We start from the raw sequence: 21,401 nt of genomic DNA on the forward strand, positions 1-21,401 counted from the left end.
GATACCTAACATGGCACCGTCGGTGGAGAAGACCTTCACAGCTTAGCGATGAGGGAGGGGTGGCCTGTCTGACGGCTGCTTTGAGAGGGCCCAGCACTTAAGAGGAGAGTGGAGAGGCCAAGGAAGAAGCAAGGCCTCCTGGGCGAGGCGAAGGCCTCCTGGCCAGTCCAGGGAGCCGTGAGCGGCCGTGGATTCGGGATCGGAAGCCTAAGGCAGCCTAAACGGCAGGAAGGGGATGGTCATTTCCTGAAACGGAACGGTGAGGAGGAGGTGGGGGACTAAGGGTTCAAGTCCAAATCCCCTTTGGCTTCCGAGGGGGTTTGGCTTTTGGCAGAATTCCATGGGGCCACTGGGCAGGGGGCTTAAGACGATCAGTCCTGCTGGAAGGCTGAGGTGGAGGGTCGGTGCCAGCCCATGGGACTGCCACCAGAAGGTGTGGGAGATGGCGGAGGAGGCTGATGCTGTCCAGCCAGAAGGCCCAGCAGCTGCAGCAGGGCCACAGGGGCGTCCTCTGCTGGAGAGTGCTGCTGGGCGCACGGGGAGAGCCGGGCAGCTGCGCGGTCGCGCCTGGTGCTGGGGGCACGCTGGGGTCCTGCGCCACCTTCCAAGTGGAACGCGCAGTCCTACTAGGGCACAGTGCACAGCCCAGAAGATTCTCCAAAAACTTTACTCTAAGTCTGACGTGCGTTTTGTGGGGTTTTAAAGGTCGTTTTCCCTGGTATCTTTGAGGTGCCTTTTAGACAGCCATTTTGAGATGCCGGGTAAGCGGTTGGCACTCAAGTCCACAGTTAAGGCAGAGGACGGGAAGGGGACATAAATCTGGCAACATGTGTTCAGCTGATAATGGGTGAAACCATAGAACACGGAGAGGAAATGGTGGACGATAATCCTTAGGATATTTAGAAAATAGCCTGAGACTAACACATCATTGAAGGACATGGAGGGGTTAATACAGGTCTCCAAAACAATGTAATTATAAGGCAACCAGCTTGCTTATTATAAGGCCTAAAACAGAGTAGAATTAAACTTCACCTTCAGGCCTGATTTCCTAACATTTTGCAGGAGGTCAGACACCCCATAGCTGATTCAAACCTGTTTACTGTCTTTGTAAAGATTTTAAGCCTACTTACTAACAAAGATTCACACAACTCTTTTTCAGGCTTAATAGATTTGAGAAACAGAATAGACACGAGGACCTTTCAGAATATTTGTGGAAATGAAACATTGATTTCCTTGGCAGTTTTTCCAAGTAAAGAGTTTTGGAAATGCGCATGTATCGAAAGGTGCTGTCTTACCAGGGTAGAGGCTGCAGTCCATAAATGACAAATCATCAATTGCAATGTCTCCAGTGAAGCCGTCTCCCACCGAAGCCTCCACCAGAATCTAAGAAAAATATAAGGAATCAGTGACATGGTGAAGGAAGTAAATTTACGGAACCTGCCCTAGTTTGCCTGGTCCGCTTTAACAAATACCACACTCTGGCTGGCTCCAACAATAGGAGTTTGTTGGCTCAGTTTTGTAGCAGCAAGGCCTTGTTTTCTCTGAAGTCTGTGGCACAGGCTCAATCCATGTCCCCTTCTGTCCCCTCCTCGGTGGCCTGTATGTCTGTCTGGATCCTTCTCCTTAGAAGGGCTCTGGTCGTATTGGCTGAAGGCCCACCTGGTTCAGTCTGGCCTCCCCTATTTACAAATGAGTCTATACCAGCCCAAGATTCGGACTTGAACGTGCCCTTGGGGGTCACGAGTCAGCCCACAACAGTCTCATAGCTGGAAAGAACTCAGAAGTTACCAAGCGGAACATGCTTCCAATCCTTTAACCTCAACACTTCTCAGGAGCCTCTGCTGGTGGCCAGTGCTCCACGCGAACACTTCAGGGACAAGCAGCTCCTGTCGCTCTGGGCTGCGAGCCTCAGGAAGCCTGAGCTGTTTGGGGTCGGTTTGGATTTTCTGAGATTTCAGTATGTCAAGTTGATATCAACTTCCCTGAAAATTTCAATCATTAGTTCTAGACGGCCCTGACTCCCTCCACCTTGCCTTTCCCAGCAGTTCACCTGTTTTCAAGGTTAAAGCTCCTTATCCTTCTAGATTTGCTTCCACGGTTACTTGCTAGGTTGTATATTTTTAAAGGCTTTAAATTTTCCACGCAGACCTTGTTCAGTGGCACTGTGTGATTGGGCAGTCACCATTAGCCCTCCTTCACAGCCACCGAGCCCCCGAGCAGAGGGCTCAGTGACCCTGTGCTCTCCCAGCCATTCCGCTGCACACCCAGCAAGATGGGAAACACCGACGGCCCTGCAGCGGGTGGCAGGTTGCAGTTAGGGCCAAGACACACTAGGACAGAGCTAATCATGACGAATTCTTTCAATATTTGTGCAAATGTGTTGTCATATTTTATAGGAATCCCGGTGGAACTTAATAACAAAGAACTTCAAGCAAACTCAAACTTTGAAAACATTTTCCCACTATAATATAAACAGATGTTTCCATCTCATCTTTCCCCACAAATTCTGTATTTGAGGGGTACCATTTTATTTCATTTTTCAGATTCTATCCTCCTCTGGAAATTGTTATGTACATGTTTTTAATATCTTTGTTGAAGGAGAGTAAGTCCTAAAAGCTCAAACTGATGAGTTCAAACCTCTTGACTTTCTCTCCCTTCTTTCTGGGATGACCAGGATTATCTCCCTGTTAATCACTAAGAAAACTAGACAACTTAGGGAAGGCCGATGCGCCTGGCAACTGGGCCAACATCATCCACCGGCTCTTGCCTAAGGGACTTCAGTGTGTTACACAGGAAGGCCCTGCTGTTACTGTGTGTGAATAGCTCCAAATACAAAATACTCCTTCTTTTCATCCTAGCATGATTAAAGGAAACCTTATAGGCAGAGAACACAAAAATGCAAAAAGAATCTCCAGTATAAAATCATGCGCTAATTCCCAATAAACAGCCAACAACCAAAATTTGGCAGAGCATACTGTAAGAAATATCTTTTGTTTTATATAAAACAAAGGCCCTGGAGTTAGGTGAACCATGGGCAAAAGGCATCAGCAAAGGCTAATTAATTCCTAATAAGTGTCCTGAATCAATAACTGTATATACCACTGCAAAAGAACATAGAACACACTAAGACCAGGCTCAGAAGAAACTTCAGGGGAAAAAAAAACAAAACAAAACAGAATAGCAATAAGAACAAACACTACTGACTTGGCCACACTGCTCCTAATTCTTAATTTATTAATGTGATAACACAGAAAGTTGATATCGGAATCCCCATGCTTTGTTGTAGAAATGAATATTGCAAGCTGATTTTGGGATATGTACACAGACAGAGCTCCCATACAGTGTGGGATCAACTGTTGTGAGTTGTGCCTTTTGTTGACTTTATATAGTCATGAGTCAAATACTTGGCCGTTTGTGAAAATCACAGACAAAATCGGTCACCAACAACTCCTACAGGAAGCTGTCTGCACAAGGGTTATTTCCGAGGATATTTACTTCCTGTTCCACAAGAAGCATCTTGGAGTTGTTTCCATCAGTATTCAATGCAAGGTGAAGACAAAGAAATAATCCGATTAGAAGATGGTTGATTCTTACTCCCAAATACAATTTAACTGTAATGCTTGCCCCAAATAGTGCCATTCTTGAAAATTAATGAGCAGTGGTAGTTCAAGTAGAGATCCTAAACACATCAATTTGTCTAGCTGCAGTCTCAGCACTGTTTGAATATTTAATTCAGCCAGCCATTTAAAGAATGAAAAGTCTTTTTAACCACACATCACATCTTGAAAATGAAGTTATGAATGTTAACCTTTAACTCCCTCACCGATATTTAATTTAGTCTTGCAAAAAGCTTTGCAAATTATCCTAAGAAAGTAGTCCTAAAAAAGTATTCATAAGACAGAGCAAATCCAAGGAAAAATGTAACTGTATTTTACAAAACTCACTTTCATTTCTGGAATTTTCCCCAAAATGAATGAAGGGGTATTAAAATGTGAACATCAAACATTTTGTGAAAGGCCAGAGTGCCATTCTGGAAATCAGGGAGGCCAAATTTTACTCCTAGGTTTCATTAGTACCTTACTGAATGACTTAAAGAGCAACTGAAAAGTCCAAGTTTGTCTAAATGACCTGCCTTATCTGAGGTCCCGTGTACAAGGCTGGAACTTTCCTTGGCTTGGAAGTTCTGCGATGTGAACTGGCTCTCCTAAGGTGTTCTTTTCATAGATTGCTGGAGTGGCCTTGTCAGCTACGTTAGAAATTTAAGCTCTAATCTAAGCAAACACTCAAACATGAATAAGCCTGTAGACGCTCGTTGCTGAGTCTATTTTCCCAGGTATTCAGGAAACTATATTTTTGATCAAAATTTTAAAATGATATGGAAACAAATGGCATCTCCTATATATAGTTGACTCAGCCTCCATTAACTCATTGGAAAGAGTGGAATTAATTCTACCTACTACCTACTACCCCTTTATCGTAGGTATTTAGAAAATTCCAGCATAATATATCAATTATTAATGTAATTTATTACATTATACAAATCAATTTTATATAATTCAGAAAGACTGTAAATAAAGGGGTTATTGGTTAAAATTTATTTTTAAAATATACATATACTATGTGAAGTAACTGGAATTCCCGCGAATTGATGGCTGGGTTCTAAAATGGTAAAAGTCTCTTTGGAAAACACTTTGGCAGTTTCTTAACGAAACTAAACATGAACATCCATGTGACTAGAAATTCCACCGAATCTAGGTATTTGTTTACCCACAAGATAGATATAAAGATATATGTCTATACAAAGCCCTATATAGAAATTATTAATAGCCTCCAAACTGGAAATAGCCTAACATGCCTCATCGGTGAAGAGAGAAGCACGTTGTGGTATATCTGTGCAATGGAATGCTACCACAAACAGGACAAACTACTGAGCCACGCAACAACATGGATGAAATGCAGAAGTAGTGCCCTGAGTGAAAGAAGCCAGACGTAAAAGCCCCTGTGCTCTCAGAACCCATTTGTATAACACTCCAGAAAAGGCAGGACTGGGGCAGAGAAAGGCCAGCGTCACCTAGACCTGGAGGAGAGGGACTTTGGGGGATGGTGGCAATATTCTTGGTTGTGGTGGTGGTGACACAACTGGACTGTGTAAATCTGTTGAAATTTATAGAACTGCTCACCTAAAAACGATGAATTTTGCTGTATGTAAATAATGCCTCAACAAACAACAAAAATGTATTCTGTACGTATTGCCATAAATCATCAATATCTCAGCTGTTGCTTTCACATTTTTAAAATTGTTGAGTCAATGCATGGCATTTTATAAGTAGCATATAATGATTTCAATCTATTGTTCAATTCAGATATGGAGGAATTTCCTCTTTAAAAATCTCTCTTGTTCTCCACTAATAATTTCCCAGGGAACAAATATTTATGTTTCCCCATGTCCTTCTTAATGGTGTCCAATATTTTCACTGAGTTTTGCCACTACTAAATGTGCAGAAACCAATCAAATGACAGTATTGATAAGAAGCTGTCTTTTAAGCTTTTACAACTCACTTTTACAAACTCCCATAAACATTCAGACAACTATCCAAGATTTTACCATATAACTAAAAACCCATACAATGTTGGTTGACAATCTCAAATTTTCCAGGCTAATACTTCACAAACTATTTGCTAGACTCAACACAGTGTTTTCAACCATTTCTTGAAGTTTTATATAACTCTGACACCTACTCTATGGACTGAAGCTCAGATTTGGATGGACAAATTCTGTTTCTCTCTGGCCCTGGCTATATGAGACATACACACAGATGCAGAGTAATCAGAATCTTCCATTTATTATACTAGACATATAACCATTTACCACTAAACATGGGCCATAGGAGACATCTCTAAACTGTGCAAGAGACTGGGCCCATAAATGGTTACCAAAAACAAAACGGTGGTACTAGCAGAGACAAGATAAGATTCTAACACAGATAATAGGCTAGGTAGTGCATAAGAATCAGAAGCCCATTTTGGGGAAAAATCATGGCAAAATTTCTGTTGATCTTTTGGTATTAGAATGTATTTCTTTTTAGCTGACATTTTATTGTTTCTGGCCTTCTAAGAATTTTTGATTCAGAAAAGAAACATGAAAGCATAGCTTGGCTTCTGTCAAGTGTTTCCACAGTTATAAAGAATAAAGTAACTTAACCCTGTCCTTTGGTCTCTCACTGTGTAGGACGGAGAACACTAAACAGTGAGTCCTGAACTGCACCTGGATCAAGAAGAGGTTTAATTGGATCCAAACAAATGCTGCCAAAGAATAGGTTGCCAATATTTTAAAAGTAAGGTATTTCCCAAGAAGGTGTTGCTTCCCACTTGCCGCAGCCTCCACTACTCCCTATTGCCCACCTAAGGCTGTGGCAGCAGGTCAGGTGCCTTCTGTTACTTTACGCATGGCCTGCTTCTCTCTTGAATGTTGCTTGTGTGCTTCTCAAAGGCGTTTTGGCTTGAAAGTCCTTGTGCATGTCAGGTCAGACACCGTGAAGGGTGTGAAACCTGACTCTCCCACAGGGTAGCCGTGCACAGTTCACAGAGCTGGACCAATCAAGACCCCAGAGCCCTGAGGGAGCCAGACGGCAGGAAGCAGCAGCTCAAGGAAGACCTTGCCTCGTCCCCCGCTCACCCCAGGGCAACATGACAGGGTGAAAGGATAACCTGCCCCTGAAGTTGGTTGTGTTCCCAGAGAGGAACCCCCAAAGCTAGGCCACTGGGCTGTTCCAGCCACCACCCGCACACCTGTCCACCCCGCCCTCCTCGGAGAGAGCCGCTCTACTCCGCACGGGAATCAAACTGTCGTGTGGGTGAAGGCCACGCAGACGCCCTTGGCCCGGAGGGCCGAGAAGCAGGGACTCGGAGCCCCAGCCGCCTCCCGGCGCTGGAGGGGGCCACATGGCCTCTGCCCTTAGCGTGTGGGCACTCGACCCCAACTCGTTCCTGAGGGAGCCCAGCTCGGCGAGGTTTCCATCAGCTCAGCCTCCATCGCCCTTGTGCTACTTCTCACTTTTTTCTTCCAGTTTCTTTCCGACTGACTGGAGGAATAAAAAGGGGAGAAACATATAAATGGTGCAACACGGCTGACTCTAGTGTGCTGCAGTCTTTCAGAGCCAGCGGACCCCTGCCTCGAGGCCAAGGTCATTTCCACCAACAAGTTGTCTTCCCGTCAGGGGCTGCTGCGTGGAGGTCAGGGATGAGGAGAAGAAGGAGGACCTGGGGTGAGAAGGTAAGTTCATTCAACGCGTCTCATCCGGGTTTTGGTTGTTTTTTTTAATTTAGACAGAATTCTTTCTGCTCTTCAGTGATGAAAGAGACAGAGACCCAGGAAAATAGTATCTCAAAGTATCCAGGTCAGTCGCTTTTAAAGTGTTCACAAACTACAAAACTTGCTCCAGCTACATTCCTCTGTCATCGCACATGCCCACGGAAGGCCAACATTTGGGGTGAGCTCTTCTTACTCTCCTTTACCCAGGGCTGCTCTGGAGCTTTGCTACGAGGACTTTAAAAGGGATAATGTTGGTCGGTTTGAGCCTAACTGGCCACTTGAACCCTGCAAACCAGGCGTTGCTGTGGAGCGCCTCCCTCTGGAGCCTCACATAAGTGGGACCCATTCCACAGCCCCCTAGGATTCAAATGAGCACAGATAGTTCTCATTTTCTCCAGTTCTAAGAATGTAGAGGGAACCTATCCGATGGGAGGTTACAAAGAAACATTTCACTGTAAAAGCCTCATCAAAGTTAGAGAGAAGAGTGAAGAGGATTTAGAACAATTGATTTAAAAGTTCAGAAAAGTGTTTTATTGTTTAAAAATGAGGTAATAGAGATATAAGAAGATTTAAATAGGATAAAATGTAATATTGTCCAAGTGATTGATACACAGATGCTAAAATCAAAATCTCATTTAAGAAGCATAGTTCTTAAATTCCTGAATGTTATTTTTTCAATCAACAAACTAATTCTTATCTTCAATATCATTAAAGAAATTATTCAAAGAAAAAAATAGAATTGTACTTAATCATTCTAATATGCAATAAATCTTGTAATAAGGAGGCATAGAATCTACCCTTTCTTATGAGGCAATTTAAAACTGATATAGATCCAAAGCAAGAAAAATTAGGTCACCAATTTAAACCCGAACAATAACCCACATCTGTCCTTTGCTCTAAAATCTAGTTCTATAGTGCCCACCGACTAGTTATTAGTTATCTATGCTTAGATGTTACTTCCTCAGAGAAGCCTTCCTTGACTATGCAAACTGAAACTATTTTCCTTGATGAACCTCTTACAATTTTAATCATTGTTTTTTTCCCCCTATTTTTAAACATCTTTGTAACTTTTCTGTGAGTTTAAATTATTTGAATAAAAAGGTTAAAAAATGAAGTTCTAAGTTGACAGTTATTTTCTCTTGGCACTTTGAGACTATTTTTCTACTGTGTTCTGGTTGCTATTAAGAAGTCAAGGCTCAATCTAATTGTCATTCCTTTGCAGATATTTCTCTTCTTTTTAGTTGTTTTTAAGATCCTCTCTTTGCCTCAAAGATATAACTATGTGCTTAGATGTAGACATCTGCTTGTTGACTATTTTTTGGAATTCTGGTATTTGAGGATTAGCCTTTTTCTTTAATTCTAGGAATTTTGGAAATTTGTCTCTTTAGGTGGTGCCTCTCCTCCATGCTCTTCAGTCTATCCTTCTGGAAAAATGATTTATATGTGCATTAAACTTCCTCACACTGTCATCCGTGTCTGTGAATGGCTCTTTCCAATTTTCCATCTTCTTGAGTTTTGAACATTGGCCCCAACTGGCTCTCTGGGATGGGATACCCTAACACAGATGTTAAATACATGAGTTTTTGTGCATTAAATGCCTGAATCCTCCATAAGCCTTTGAGGACAAGTCCATGGGATTCAGTGGGGGACCCCAGAATAGTTCATGTAGCGATTAGCATAGAGACTAGCACAGAGAAAGCACTTTCATCTTTCCAGGGGAAGATGAAGCTCCAATTTCAACTGAAAGCACTGATGTTGCGATGGCTAGCATACTGTATCCTCCACATGTTCCACCTGGCACACAATTAGTAAATAAGCAGAAAAGTACAAAATCCATCCATCTACCCTATACTTTACATTGCACATTGGAAATGCTGACAAAAAGTCCATCTCCTTTTTCTTTTTCAGCATCCCTGTGGCTTTCTCCTCCTTACCCAGCCTTATTCCTGGATTCCAATTCAATTCCCTCAGATCTTATGTGGCTTTGCAGTGCTATCTTCCCTCTCCCATTCCTAAATTTATTTAGGTCTCATTTCCAGGTCCTCCCCTTTAATCTTCAACTATTTCTCAAGCACCACTTTCTATGTGGGATGGTAAAAATTTCATTTGTTAGAGGGATTTCTTTTCCATGATTGATATGTATTTGATAGCATGTCAATTGGAGGCAGTCTTGCACCTTGAAAAAAGTCCATAATTTTAGCACTGAGTGGGGCCTTAGAGAGCATTTAGAGTCCAACATCCTTATTTTACATTGGAGTAAATGAGAGCCAGAAAGTTAAAAAATTTATCCATGGGTCCACAGGTAAGATTTCTTCAGTAGATTGACTCCCAAACATTAAAGAAATGAGTCTAATTCTCAATTGGCTTACAAGTCCAGATGCTTCAATCAAATGTTCATTTCTCTTTCTTTTTAGTTTTACTAGACTTTTTCTAAGCTTTTTTTCCGATCAGATAGTGAGCAGAGTTAAATGACAGAAGATATGCAAATAATGCAGAACCAGTTTATACAGTTTTTGGGGTTTAATCACTAATTCTAATAGTTTGTTATATTACCTTATCTTAATATTAGTAATATCTTCTGCATGTGTTGCTCTTTAAAATTTTAATGCCACTTTAATACTCATAATGTAATTGTACTTCAGAGTCTTAAGCATGTCCATATATATAGTAATTGTCCTTCCAAGACAAATGTTATTTCCCAATTTAGGTAAAAAATGCTACCTTAGTTAAAATCATCATTGCTTTTTTTAACTTTTTTTTCTTCCCCTCCCCCTCCCTGCTGTTTTTGCTGTGTCCATTTGCTATGTGATCTTCTGTATCTATTTGTCTTTTTATCTTCTCTTCTCCTCTTCCTCTTCAAGGATTCACCGAGATTTGACCCTGGGGACCTCTGATGTGGAGAGAGGTTCCCTGTCACCTGTGCCACCTCAGTTCCTGGTTTCTGCTGTGCTTCACCTTGACTCTCCCCTTCAGCTCTCTTTTGTTGCATCATCATCTTGCTGTGTGACTCACTTGTGCAGGCACTGGCTCACCATGTGGGCACATGGGCACTCAGCTCACCAGGTGGGCACTCAGCTCACTACATGGACACTTGGCTCACCACACACTTGGCTTACCATGTGGGCACCCACATATGCACTTGGCTCACCTCACGGGCACTCGCCTTGCCATGTGGGCCCTGGCTCGCTGTGCAGGCATGCTTTCTCTTCTTCTTTTTCACCAGGAGGGCCCAGGGATCAAACCCCGGTCTTCCTCTATGGTAGGTGGAGGCCTTATCACTTGAACCATATCCACTTCCCCATAATTGCTTTTGAAACCAAACCTTTTAATGACATCTTGTTCATTAAAGTGTTTTAGTGTATCAATTGAAATGTATCTTTAAAGTATTTGTTATTATCAGGTTAATGCTCAGCTTCCCATTGCTTCTCAAATTGGATTTCTTCAAGATAAAAGTCTGGGGTATCTCTGGCTCCACCTTCACTGAGTGAGGCAAGCACCTCACCAGCATTGGAGCTGCCCAAGCTCACCTGTCGCTGACTGTGTGAATGGGTCTGGAGCTCCGTCTGGATTGCCAATGATTTAGGGTATAGGAATGTGTTCAATTTCTATTCATAGCCTTGTCCCCCAACTTGCTTTCTTCTGAGGTGTGGAGGGTTCACCTGGGGCTCAACTAGTGCCATCATGCTGAACTGAGTCTTGTGGTAGTTGAAAACAACAAACAATAAGTAATAATTTCCATTTAGTGAGTGCTGTGCTAAATTTTACAGTTCCTCAGAGTGCTCTGGAATCAAACTTGCAATATCTTTGAGGTATGCCTGTTTATTGGATATCAGTGTACTTAGCCAACAACAAGGAATTAGAATAAGAAGAACAAAGTGATAAAGAGAAGACTTAACATGCATACAAAAACAACAACTAATTAAACCCTGAGACTAGACAAAGAAGCTAATCAACTGAATAAACTCACCAAGATAAAATGATGACCAGACAGCAATAAAAAACTACAAACCAAGCCAATAATCAGGAAAACATGGCCCAATCCAATGAACAAACTGAAAACCAGGAAGAAGAGCAGAAAATCAAATAAGTAATTAAACTCTCAAAACATATATTAGGGACCAATTTAATGACATGAAGGAAGAGATTAAGAATATGAAGAAAACACTTGGAGAGAATACAGACGAAATTGCAATCATGCATAAAAAGATAATGGATACGATGGGGATGAACAGCACAATCCAAGAAATCAGAAGTACACTCTCAGCAAATAACAGCAGATTTGAAGAGGCAGAGGAAAGAATTAATGATGCAGAAGACAGTACATCTGAAATCAAACAGATAGCAGAATTGATGGATAAAAAGATAAAAAAAAAATCCAGCAGGGAATTAGGGACCTGAAAGACAATGCAAAATGTACAAACATATACATTATAGGCATCACAGAAGGAGAAGAGAAGGGAAAGGGAATGGGAGGGGTGTTGGAGGAAATAATGGTTGAAAACTTCCCAAACCTATTGAGGGAGATGGATGTCCATGTCCAGGAAGCACAATACACCCCAAATAGCAAAAATCCCAACAGACCTACAACAAGACATATACTTGTCAAATTATCCAATGCTCAAGATAAAGAGAAAATACTGAAAGCAGCAAGAGAAAAGAGAACCATCATATACAAAGGAGGCCCCATAAGATTAAGTGCTGATTTCTCATCTGAAACCATGGAGGCAAGAAGGCAGTAATATGACATACTCAGGGTACTAAAAGAAAAAAATTCCAACCAAGAATACTTTATCCAGCCAAACTAGCATTCAAAAATGATGGAAAGGTCAAAATATTCACAGATAAACAGAAACTAAGAGAGTATGTCAATGAGAATCCTGCCCTTCAAAAAATACTAAAGGGAGTTCTACAGGAGGGAAAAAAAAAAAACATAGGAGAGACAGAGTTGGAGGAGAGTGTAAGAATAACTAAAAAGGCAAAAAAAGGGAAAAAATCAAACAAAATATGAAAAACACAAATCCAAGAAAATATGGCTAATATAAGTAATTCCTTGAATGTAATAACACTGAATATCAATGGATTAAACTCACCTGTCAAGAGACTCAGACTGGAAGATTGGATAAGGAAATATGATTCACCTAAATGCTGTCTATGAGAAACATACCTTAGACCCAGAGATTCAAGGAAGTTGAAAGTGAATGGCTGGAAAATAATCTTACAGGCAAATAATAACCAAAAAAGAACAGGAGTAGCTACTTTAATGTCAGACAAAATAGACTTTAAATGCAAACAATTGTGAGAGACAAAGATGGACACTACATATTAGTGAAATGGATAATCCTTCAAGAAGAAAGAACAATCATAAATATTTATGCTCCTAAAAAGGGCACCACCAAATATGTGAGGCAAACACTGGAAAAACTAAGTGAAGGAATAGATGCCTCTACAATTATAGTGGGAGACTTTAATACACCATTATCACCTCAAAAGAGAATCTCTCAAAAGAGAATCTCTCAAAAGGGAATCAATAAAAAACAAAGACTTTGAACAATATATTAGAGGCACTGGACCTAATAGACATATACAGAATATTACACCCAAATACAACAGGATGTACATTCTTCTCAAGCGCACATAGATCATTCTCCAAGACAGACCACATGCTAGGCCACAGAGAAAGTCTCAATGAATTCAGAAAGATCAAAATCATACAAATAATTTCTCTGACCACAGTGGAATGAAGCTGGAAATCTGCAAGGGCCAGAGACCCAGATTTGGCAACAAGACATGGATGTTAAATAACACACTCTTAGAAAAACAGTGTGTCAAGGAGGGACTCTCAAAATAAATCAATAACTACCTTGAAACTAATGAAAATGATAGCACAACATATCAAAACTTATGGGATGCAGCAAAAGCAGTACTGAGAGGGAAATTTATAGCCATAAATTCATACAGCGAAAAAGAAGAAAGAGCTAAAATTGAAGATCTAACTGCACACTTGGAGAAAATAGTAAAACAAACAAACAAAAAAACAAAAAAACTAACTAAACCCAAAGGAAAAAGAAAGAAAGAAATAACAAAGATCAGAGCAGAACTAAATGAAATAGAATATAAATAAGCACTTGAAAAAATAAACAAAACCAAGAGCTGGTTCTTTGAGAAGATCAATAAAATTGCCAAACCCTTAGCTAGACTAACAAAGAAAAAAAGAGAGAAGATGCAAATATACAAAATAAGAAATGAGAAAGGAGATATCACCACTGACCCCACAGAAATAAAGATTATCATAAAAGGATACTTTGAAAAACTATATGCCAACAAGAAGGACAATTTAGAGGAAATGGACAAATTCCTAGAAACACATAAGGAGCCTACATTGATGAAAGAAGAAATTGATGATCTCAACAAACCAATTACAAGTAAAGAGATAGAACCAGTCACTAAAAACCTCCCAACTAAGAAGAGCCCTGGGCCAGATGGCTTCACTGGTGAATTCTACCAAACTTTCTGGAAAGACCTAACACTAATCTTGCTTAAACTCTTCCAAAAAATTGAAACAGAAGGAATACTGCCTAACTCATTCTATGTTGCCAAAATTACCCTAATACTAAAGTCAAACAAAGACACCACAAGAAAGGAAAATTACAGACCAATCTCTCTAATGAACCTAAATGCAAAAATCCTCAACAAAATACTTGCTAATCATATTCAACAACATATTAAACAAATTATACACCATGACCAAGTGGGATTCACTCCCGGTATGCAAGGATGGTTCAACATAAGAAAATCAATTAATGTAATACACCATATAAACAGATTGAAGGGGAAAAAATCACATGATCATATCTATAGATGCAGAAAAAGCATTTGGCAAAATACAGCACCCTTTCTTGATAAAAACACTGCAAAAGATTGGAATAGAAGGAAACTTTCTGAACAGGATAAAGGGTATATATGAAAACCCCACAGCTAACATCATTTATAAAGGTGAAATCCTAAAATCTTTCCCTCTAAGATCAGGAACAAGACAAGGATGCCCACTATCACCCCTTCTATTTAACATTGTGTTAGAAGTACTTGCTCGAGCACTGAGGCAGGAACCAGACACAAAAGGCATCCATATTGGAAAGGAAGAAGTCAAAATTTCACTATTTGCAGATGATATGATCCTATACATAGAAAACCCTGAGAAATCTACAACAAATATTTTAGAACTTATAAATGAGTTCAGTAAAGTCACAGGTTATAAGATCAATGTGCAAAAATCAGCAGAATTTCTGTACACCAATAATGAGCAACCTAAGGAGGAAATCAAGAAACAAATACCATTTACAATAGTAAATTAAAAAATCAAATACCTAGGAATAAATTTAACTAAAGATATAAAAGACTTATACACAGAAAACTACACAAAACTGTTCAAGGAAATAAAAGAAGACCTAAATAAATGGAAGAATTTTCCCTGTTCATGGATAGGGAGACTAAATATTATTAAGATGTCTATCCTACCAAAACTGATCTACAGATTCAATGCAATTCCAATAAAAATCAACACAGCATTCTTTAATGAACTAGAAAAACTATGAATTTTATTTGGAAAGGATAGAGGCCCTGAATAGCAAAGACATCTTGAAAAAGAAAAATGAAATTGGAGGAATCACACTACCTGACTTCAAAACATATTACAAAGCTACAATAGTGAAAATGGCATGGTATTGGCACAAGGATAGACACACTGACCAATGGAACTGAATTGAAAGTTCTGATAAAGATCCTCATAGATACAGTAACCTAATATTCAACAAGGCCACCAAACCCACTCATCTGGGAGAGAATGGCCTCTTCAACAAATGGTGCCTGGAGAACTGGATATCCGTATATAAAAAATTAAAGAGGATTACCAACTCACATCTTATACAAAAAACAACTCAAGATGGATAAAAGACCTAAGTATTAAGAGCCAAGATCTTAAAGACCTTAGAAAGCAATGTAGGGAAACATCTACAGGACCTGGTAATAGGAAAGGGCTTCATGAACTTCACACACAAAGCATGAGCAGCAAAAGCACAAATAGATAAATGGGACTTCTTCAAAATTAAAGCCTTTTGCACCTTAAAGGAGTTTGTCAAGAAAGTGGAAAGAGAGCCTACCCAATGGGAGAAAATATTTGTAACCATATATCTGATAGGAGACTAATATCCTGCATATATAAAGAACTCCTATATCTCAAAAATAAAAAGACAAACAACCCATTTAAAAATGGGCCGGAGACTTAAACAGATACTTCTCCAAAGAAGAAATACAAATAGCTAAAAAGCACATGAAAAAATGCTCCAAATCACTAGCTGTTAGGGAAATGCAAATCAAAACTACAATGAGATACTATCTTACTCCCATGAGACTGGCAGGTATCAAAAAAACAGAAGACTACAATTGCTAGAGAGGATGTGGAGGAATGGGAACACTCATCCACTGCTGGTAGGAATGCAGAAGGATCCAGCCATTCTGGAGGACAGTTTGGTGATTTCTCAGAAAACTAACTATAGATTTGCCATATGACCCAGCAATTCCACTGCTGGGTATATACCCAGGAGAACTGAAAACAAGGGCACAGACTGATACATGCACACCAATGTTCATAGCAGCATTATTCACTATTGCAAAAGTTGGAATCAACCCAAATGCCCATCAACAGATGAATGGATAAAGAAAATGTGGTATATACATACAATGGGATACTACTCAGCTTTAAGAAGGAATATATTACAAATGCATGCGATAACATGGATGAATCTTGAGAACCTTATGTTGAGTGAAGCAAGCCAGGCATTGAAGGACAAATACTACATGACATCTCTGATATGAAATAAACAAACCAAGCTGTCTCTGAGAGCTAGAGACTGGATGATAGGCTTAAAGGAGATTGGGGGGAGAGGAAGGTTGCAAGCTGACACCTATATGGGTGAAATCTATGATAAGCTGGAGATAAGTATTTGTAGAGGGAAGGGATAAAATGGGGGCATAGGAATATCTTTGGGTGGAGCTTTGAGGGCTTGAGGGGGGCTAGGGATGGAGGATGGATCAGATGGTCCAAGAAATTGGGGGGAGGGTGGGGGAACATTTGGACATAGGAAATTGTCAGGTACGTGGTTGAAACTATAATGTTGAGAAAACTTGTTAGAAAATATAATAAGGCAGTTTACATATTTAAGATGTTTAAGGGGAGACATCTGACACAGGGCAGGCTTCTAGGGAGTGTGTGAGTGCTCATTTTGTCATAGTGGGTTACATCATTGGTGAAGACCCATACAATGAGTGTGAAGGTATACCCACATCCTGGGGAGGACTGATATTCTCAAACAAGGAATTGTGTCTCTCGAGAGAATCGGTGGCTCCCAATGGGTTAGGGCAGTTGAGTATGTGAAGCCTTCAACATTGTTGCAAGTATCTGTCAATATGGTCCTTCAAGTAATGAAGATTGATTGTCACTGTGGGCACTATGGGAAGGGGGAGAGAGGTATTGAATAGATGGAATCAGGGTAACTGGGGGGCAATGGAAGTGTTCCACAAGATCATGCAATGATAGGTATAGGACATGTTAAATTACACCAAAAATGTATAAAAGTCTATAGGCTAAAATAAGGCTAAAACATAAGGTAACTAAAACATAGGTACCTAAAAATTTAGAAAATTGTACAGTCTAAAATATAAACCATAATGTAAACCAAAATGGAAACTTGGTTGAAAGCTATGTTTCAATATCTGTACAACAGCTGCAGGAAATATAATATGAACATATGAAAAGATCACTGCTAGAGAAGGAACAAAGTGTTTGATGTTGGATATGTAAGAGTACCCTATTTAAATATGTGAATTACCATCATCTAAAACTTTTGAGAAGACAAAACTAATAATTTGAAGAAAAAAAAAAGAAAAGATGTAAACACTGAGGAAGAAATGAAAGATATTGCCTTGCCACTGTACTTACAGGGCAATACCTATTGCAGTGATGAAAGGCAAAACTTCAAAACCAAAGCTTTTTTCATTTTTTGATTCCCCAACTTATTTTTACTTTATTTAATTTTTCTAAATCAGTATGTATTCTATATCTAACCTTTAAACCCATCACAATATTCCACTTTACTATTAATAGAACCTGGCAATGTATTAGGCTTCATTTTTGAAGAAGTTTTGGACCACAGAGAGGTTCAACTATGGCAGGGGAGGAACACTGGTGTGGGCGTTATTGATGGGGAACACATGGTTGGGTGGGAGTTCTCCAGGGCATGTATACAGCGTACATAAAAATGTTTGGATATTTTCATAGTGGTTACAGTTAAAAATGACAACTGAGGGAGTGCTGAGTTCCTAGCCAGGGGTGCTCTATCACATTCCCCAATGCAACAGCAACAATCCCCCAAGTGCAATGGCAAAGACCAATAAAGAAGGATAGTCCAAAAATGAGTCCTTGATACTGATTACCATGCTTGTGAGCCTTTATGCCTGAAATATGAACTAGGCCTAGAGCAGCAGGGTGCCTAAGAGTTTCCTCCTGAGGGCCTCCATGTTTCTCAAATGTGGCCACTCTCTAAGCCAAACTCAGCATGTAAATGCACTACTTCCCCCCAGCATGGGACGTGACTCCCAGGGATGAGCCTCCCTGGCACCGAGGGATCACTACCAAGTACCAGCTGATGACGAAACTAGAAAAAGACCTTGAATAAAAGGGTCAACTCAGCCTTCACATAATATCAGGTGTCAAAAACTGCTTTTTGTCCTTGAATAAAAGGGGGAAATGGAAAGGACAAATGAGTTTATATGGCTATGAGTCTCCAAAAACTAGTCAGGAGGTCATCAGAGGGGTCGCGCTTATGCATGCCTCAGCAGGGAACCAATGACAGCCAAAGTAGATACAACCCCAGGTACTAGTTCTCCTGAGGGCTACAGAGACCCACAGGTTCTATGGTCATGGCAGATGGCTCTGGAGTTCAGTGCCATGTCAGTTGACCCTACTTTGGAGTTTGTGTTCCTGAGTGTAATAGAGTTGGACTCAGATATGACCTTTCTACACATGCCTCTTCTGTCACTTTTACTGAACCTATGGTAGGCGCAGGGGTTGCTGTATACTCAGGAGACCTGGATCTCTGGCCTGTCCATGTGACAGCCAGGCCCTGAGCCCCAGCAGTCTTGCAACTCCTACCCTCTGGTTTATTGGACTTACGCCAGCCAACAAACAGGGAGGTGAAGTAAGTCAACCACCACACCAGGGAGCCAAGAGTGCCTACAACTGCAAGTAGGAGAATTGCATCCATCATCCATGTGGAATCTAAGCCCCCTCTTGATATAGAGGTGGAGTGGACATAACCATCCCAGGGCCCACAGGATGCAGTAATAGAGTATGGATTAGAGTGGACTTACTGATTTTCTACTATAGAACTATTGTGATTAGTAGTAGAAGAAATTGTAGCATTGATGCATTGATGTGGAGAAAGTGGCCAAGATAGGGAGAGGGAAGAAGAGATATGATATGGGGGCATTTTCAGGACTTGGAGTTGTCCTGGGTGGTAGTGCAGGGACAGATGCTGGACATTGTATGTCCTGCCATGGCCTACTGGGTGGACTGGGGGAGAGTGTAAAGTACAATGTAAGCCATTATCCATGTGGGGCAGCAGTGCTCCAAAATGTATTCACCAAAAGCAACGAATGTCCCATGATAATGAAAGATGTTGTTGATTTGGGAGGAGTGGGGTAAGGGGAGTGGGGGTGGGGACATGTGGGGACCTCTTATATTTTTTGAATGTAACATTTAAAAAAAAATAAAGAGAGAAAAAAATAAAAAATAAAAAAAAATCTGATTTTGAAGTTATTCTTCTTATGACTATGTGGAAATGCTTTAATATCATCTAAACCAGTGATTGTCAAAATAGTATTTGAGCATATTTTGGGTGTGAATGTTAACATAATGTGCACATTATAATGTAGGCTAGAAGGAAAAAAATCTACCTCATCAAAATTTTATGTGCATCTTGCTTAGGCTAAGGCAAAACTATGTAATCCACCTTTCCAGCCCACAGAATTACAAGAGCATCACCCAGGAATGTCCATCAATGTTGAAGTTCCTCTGATACAGTAACTAAACATCTTTTATTAATTATTTGGTCAAATGGAACATTTTAATTTCAGAAATCTACTTACTAATTTATACCCTGGCAAGTTATGCTTGAATATTTAGGAGAGATTTTTAAAGAAGCTGTTAAATTGTTGGTCATAATAAGGGGCATTGACTTTTTAAGGGTTTTTGTTTTATCTCTGCTTTTGTTTGTTCTCAGTCTGTGAAGACGTGGGAGTTACTGCAACCAACCATTGTTTCTTATGAAAACTCTTTGGCTTTTCATGGAAAAGTCTTGATTCTTCAATTGCATTGCTAAATGAACTTTCTGAACCTTGAGTTTGTGTGACTAAATGCATTATCTAGACTGGCAGTGCAAATTCAATTTTCTTGCATACATATTTGCTCAAAGTTGGCTAAAAATCTTTCATAACAATTTCCCCAAACCAGGCAGCAGCCTTTCTCATGACACACATGTGTGTGACTGAATTCCCAGTGTGGGTAAGTTGCAAGGCTAAAAAGAAGCATAACACCGAGAGGCAGCCTCCCCTTCAGACCTGCGATGGAGCCTGTTATTCCAACCCGGCCTTCCGCCCCTGCGTCGCTGTGCTCCCCCACGTGTCCAGCATCACTCACTTTTACAATTATGCTGATAAAGACCAGCTGTTCCTTTCTGGAAAATCCGCATGCTCCTCCCCCTGAAGCAGGACCCCAGGCACTGACCCGCTGGCCCTGGCGCCCGGGGCTCAGGCGGGTGGCTCTGGCCTGGCCCTGCCTGGGGGGCCCTGCGAGAGCGGCCCCCCGCGGCCCCCAGGCGGCCGGTGCCACCTTCTTTGCTCCAGCCCCGGGGTCCAGCCCTGCCCCGGCCTCCACCAAAGGACACGAGTGCTCCCAGGGGGACACCAATCCCAAGCCCCTCTCGGCCCAGGTCCCACAGGTACTGCCCGCCCTGGGCACTCTCCTTCCCCCAGGCTCCCCCCCAGGCTCCCCGCAGAGGGCGGCCGGCCACTCCCGCTCGCCGGCCTGTCTTCTGGGGACTCCACCTCGGGGCTGGCCTTCGTGGCCTCGGGAGCCTCCCAGGAAGCTGAAATGAGGCAAAAATGCCACTTTATGGACTTAAAAATGTAAATGCACAGTGTGGCTGAATCCTTGTACCAGCTACTCAACAAATTATGGTGATGAAGAAAGAAAATCTATTTGGTGGAAACATCAAGACCAGAAATGAGTTTGGAGACTAGATGGATACGGGGCAGGGGGCTCTGAAGAGGACGCTGTCCAGCCAGGGTTGACCTCACGGGAACAGACCCCCTGCCACCCCCTGCTGCGCGGCGCTAAGGGCGGGTGGAACCCCCACCCCTGAAAGCCTCTCTTTAGGAACGCCAACAGCAGAGCTGGGTATGATTCTGAGAACATTAAGTTGGCATCTTTATAATGCCACTTAAAGAGAGAATATAGGCCCCTCGATGCAAATTAGGAGATTAGCTGGAGTGAACAGTCACATCTACCAGTCATCACAAGGTATTTTTAATAGATTCACATGTGAGTAGATCCATTAATATAACTATGTAAACTAATATGACCCAAACTTGCCTTACCATAAGGATCTCAGAATCACTTTCATATATATATATACAGATTTTTACCACTCTAGAAACAGATAATCTATATTTTTTAAAAGAACTTGAGATGATTCTGCTAACTGGAAAAATTTGGGTGCTACTAATCTAAACCCATCTCTATGTTTATAAAGGAAAAAGTACATTCCCAGAAAATACCAGACTCTGCCTAAAACTGAGATTCATTCATTCTCCTTCTCCCCCTCCCCCTCCCCTTACCCCCCTCCTCCTCTCCCCCTCTCCCTTCTTCTCCCTCCCTCTCTCTCTCTCCCTCTCTCTCTCTCTCCATCACTATGGTTACCCCTACATGAGTGCTCCAGGCTTGTACTTCACCTGATATCTGAGATAAATAATACCT

The 21,401-nt window shown here is 41.1% G+C and overlaps 1 protein-coding gene across 3 annotated transcripts in view; it reads right to left on the reverse strand.

Moving 5' to 3' along the window:
• Window positions 1-21,401, reverse strand: part of MALRD1 (MAM and LDL receptor class A domain containing 1) — a 688,615-nt gene that overhangs the window by 510,484 nt on the left and 156,730 nt on the right. For all 3 annotated transcript variants that reach the window (XM_058297890.1, XM_058297888.1, XM_058297889.1), the window contains exon 20: window positions 1,296-1,383. In XM_058297890.1, the coding sequence (XP_058153873.1) occupies window positions 1,296-1,383 (88 nt within the window). The remainder of the gene's footprint in view (window positions 1-1,295; window positions 1,384-21,401) is intronic.

Source organism: Dasypus novemcinctus, chromosome 5 (genome assembly GCF_030445035.2).
Source record: "Dasypus novemcinctus isolate mDasNov1 chromosome 5, mDasNov1.1.hap2, whole genome shotgun sequence".
Classification (NCBI taxonomy): domain Eukaryota; kingdom Metazoa; phylum Chordata; class Mammalia; order Cingulata; family Dasypodidae; genus Dasypus; species Dasypus novemcinctus.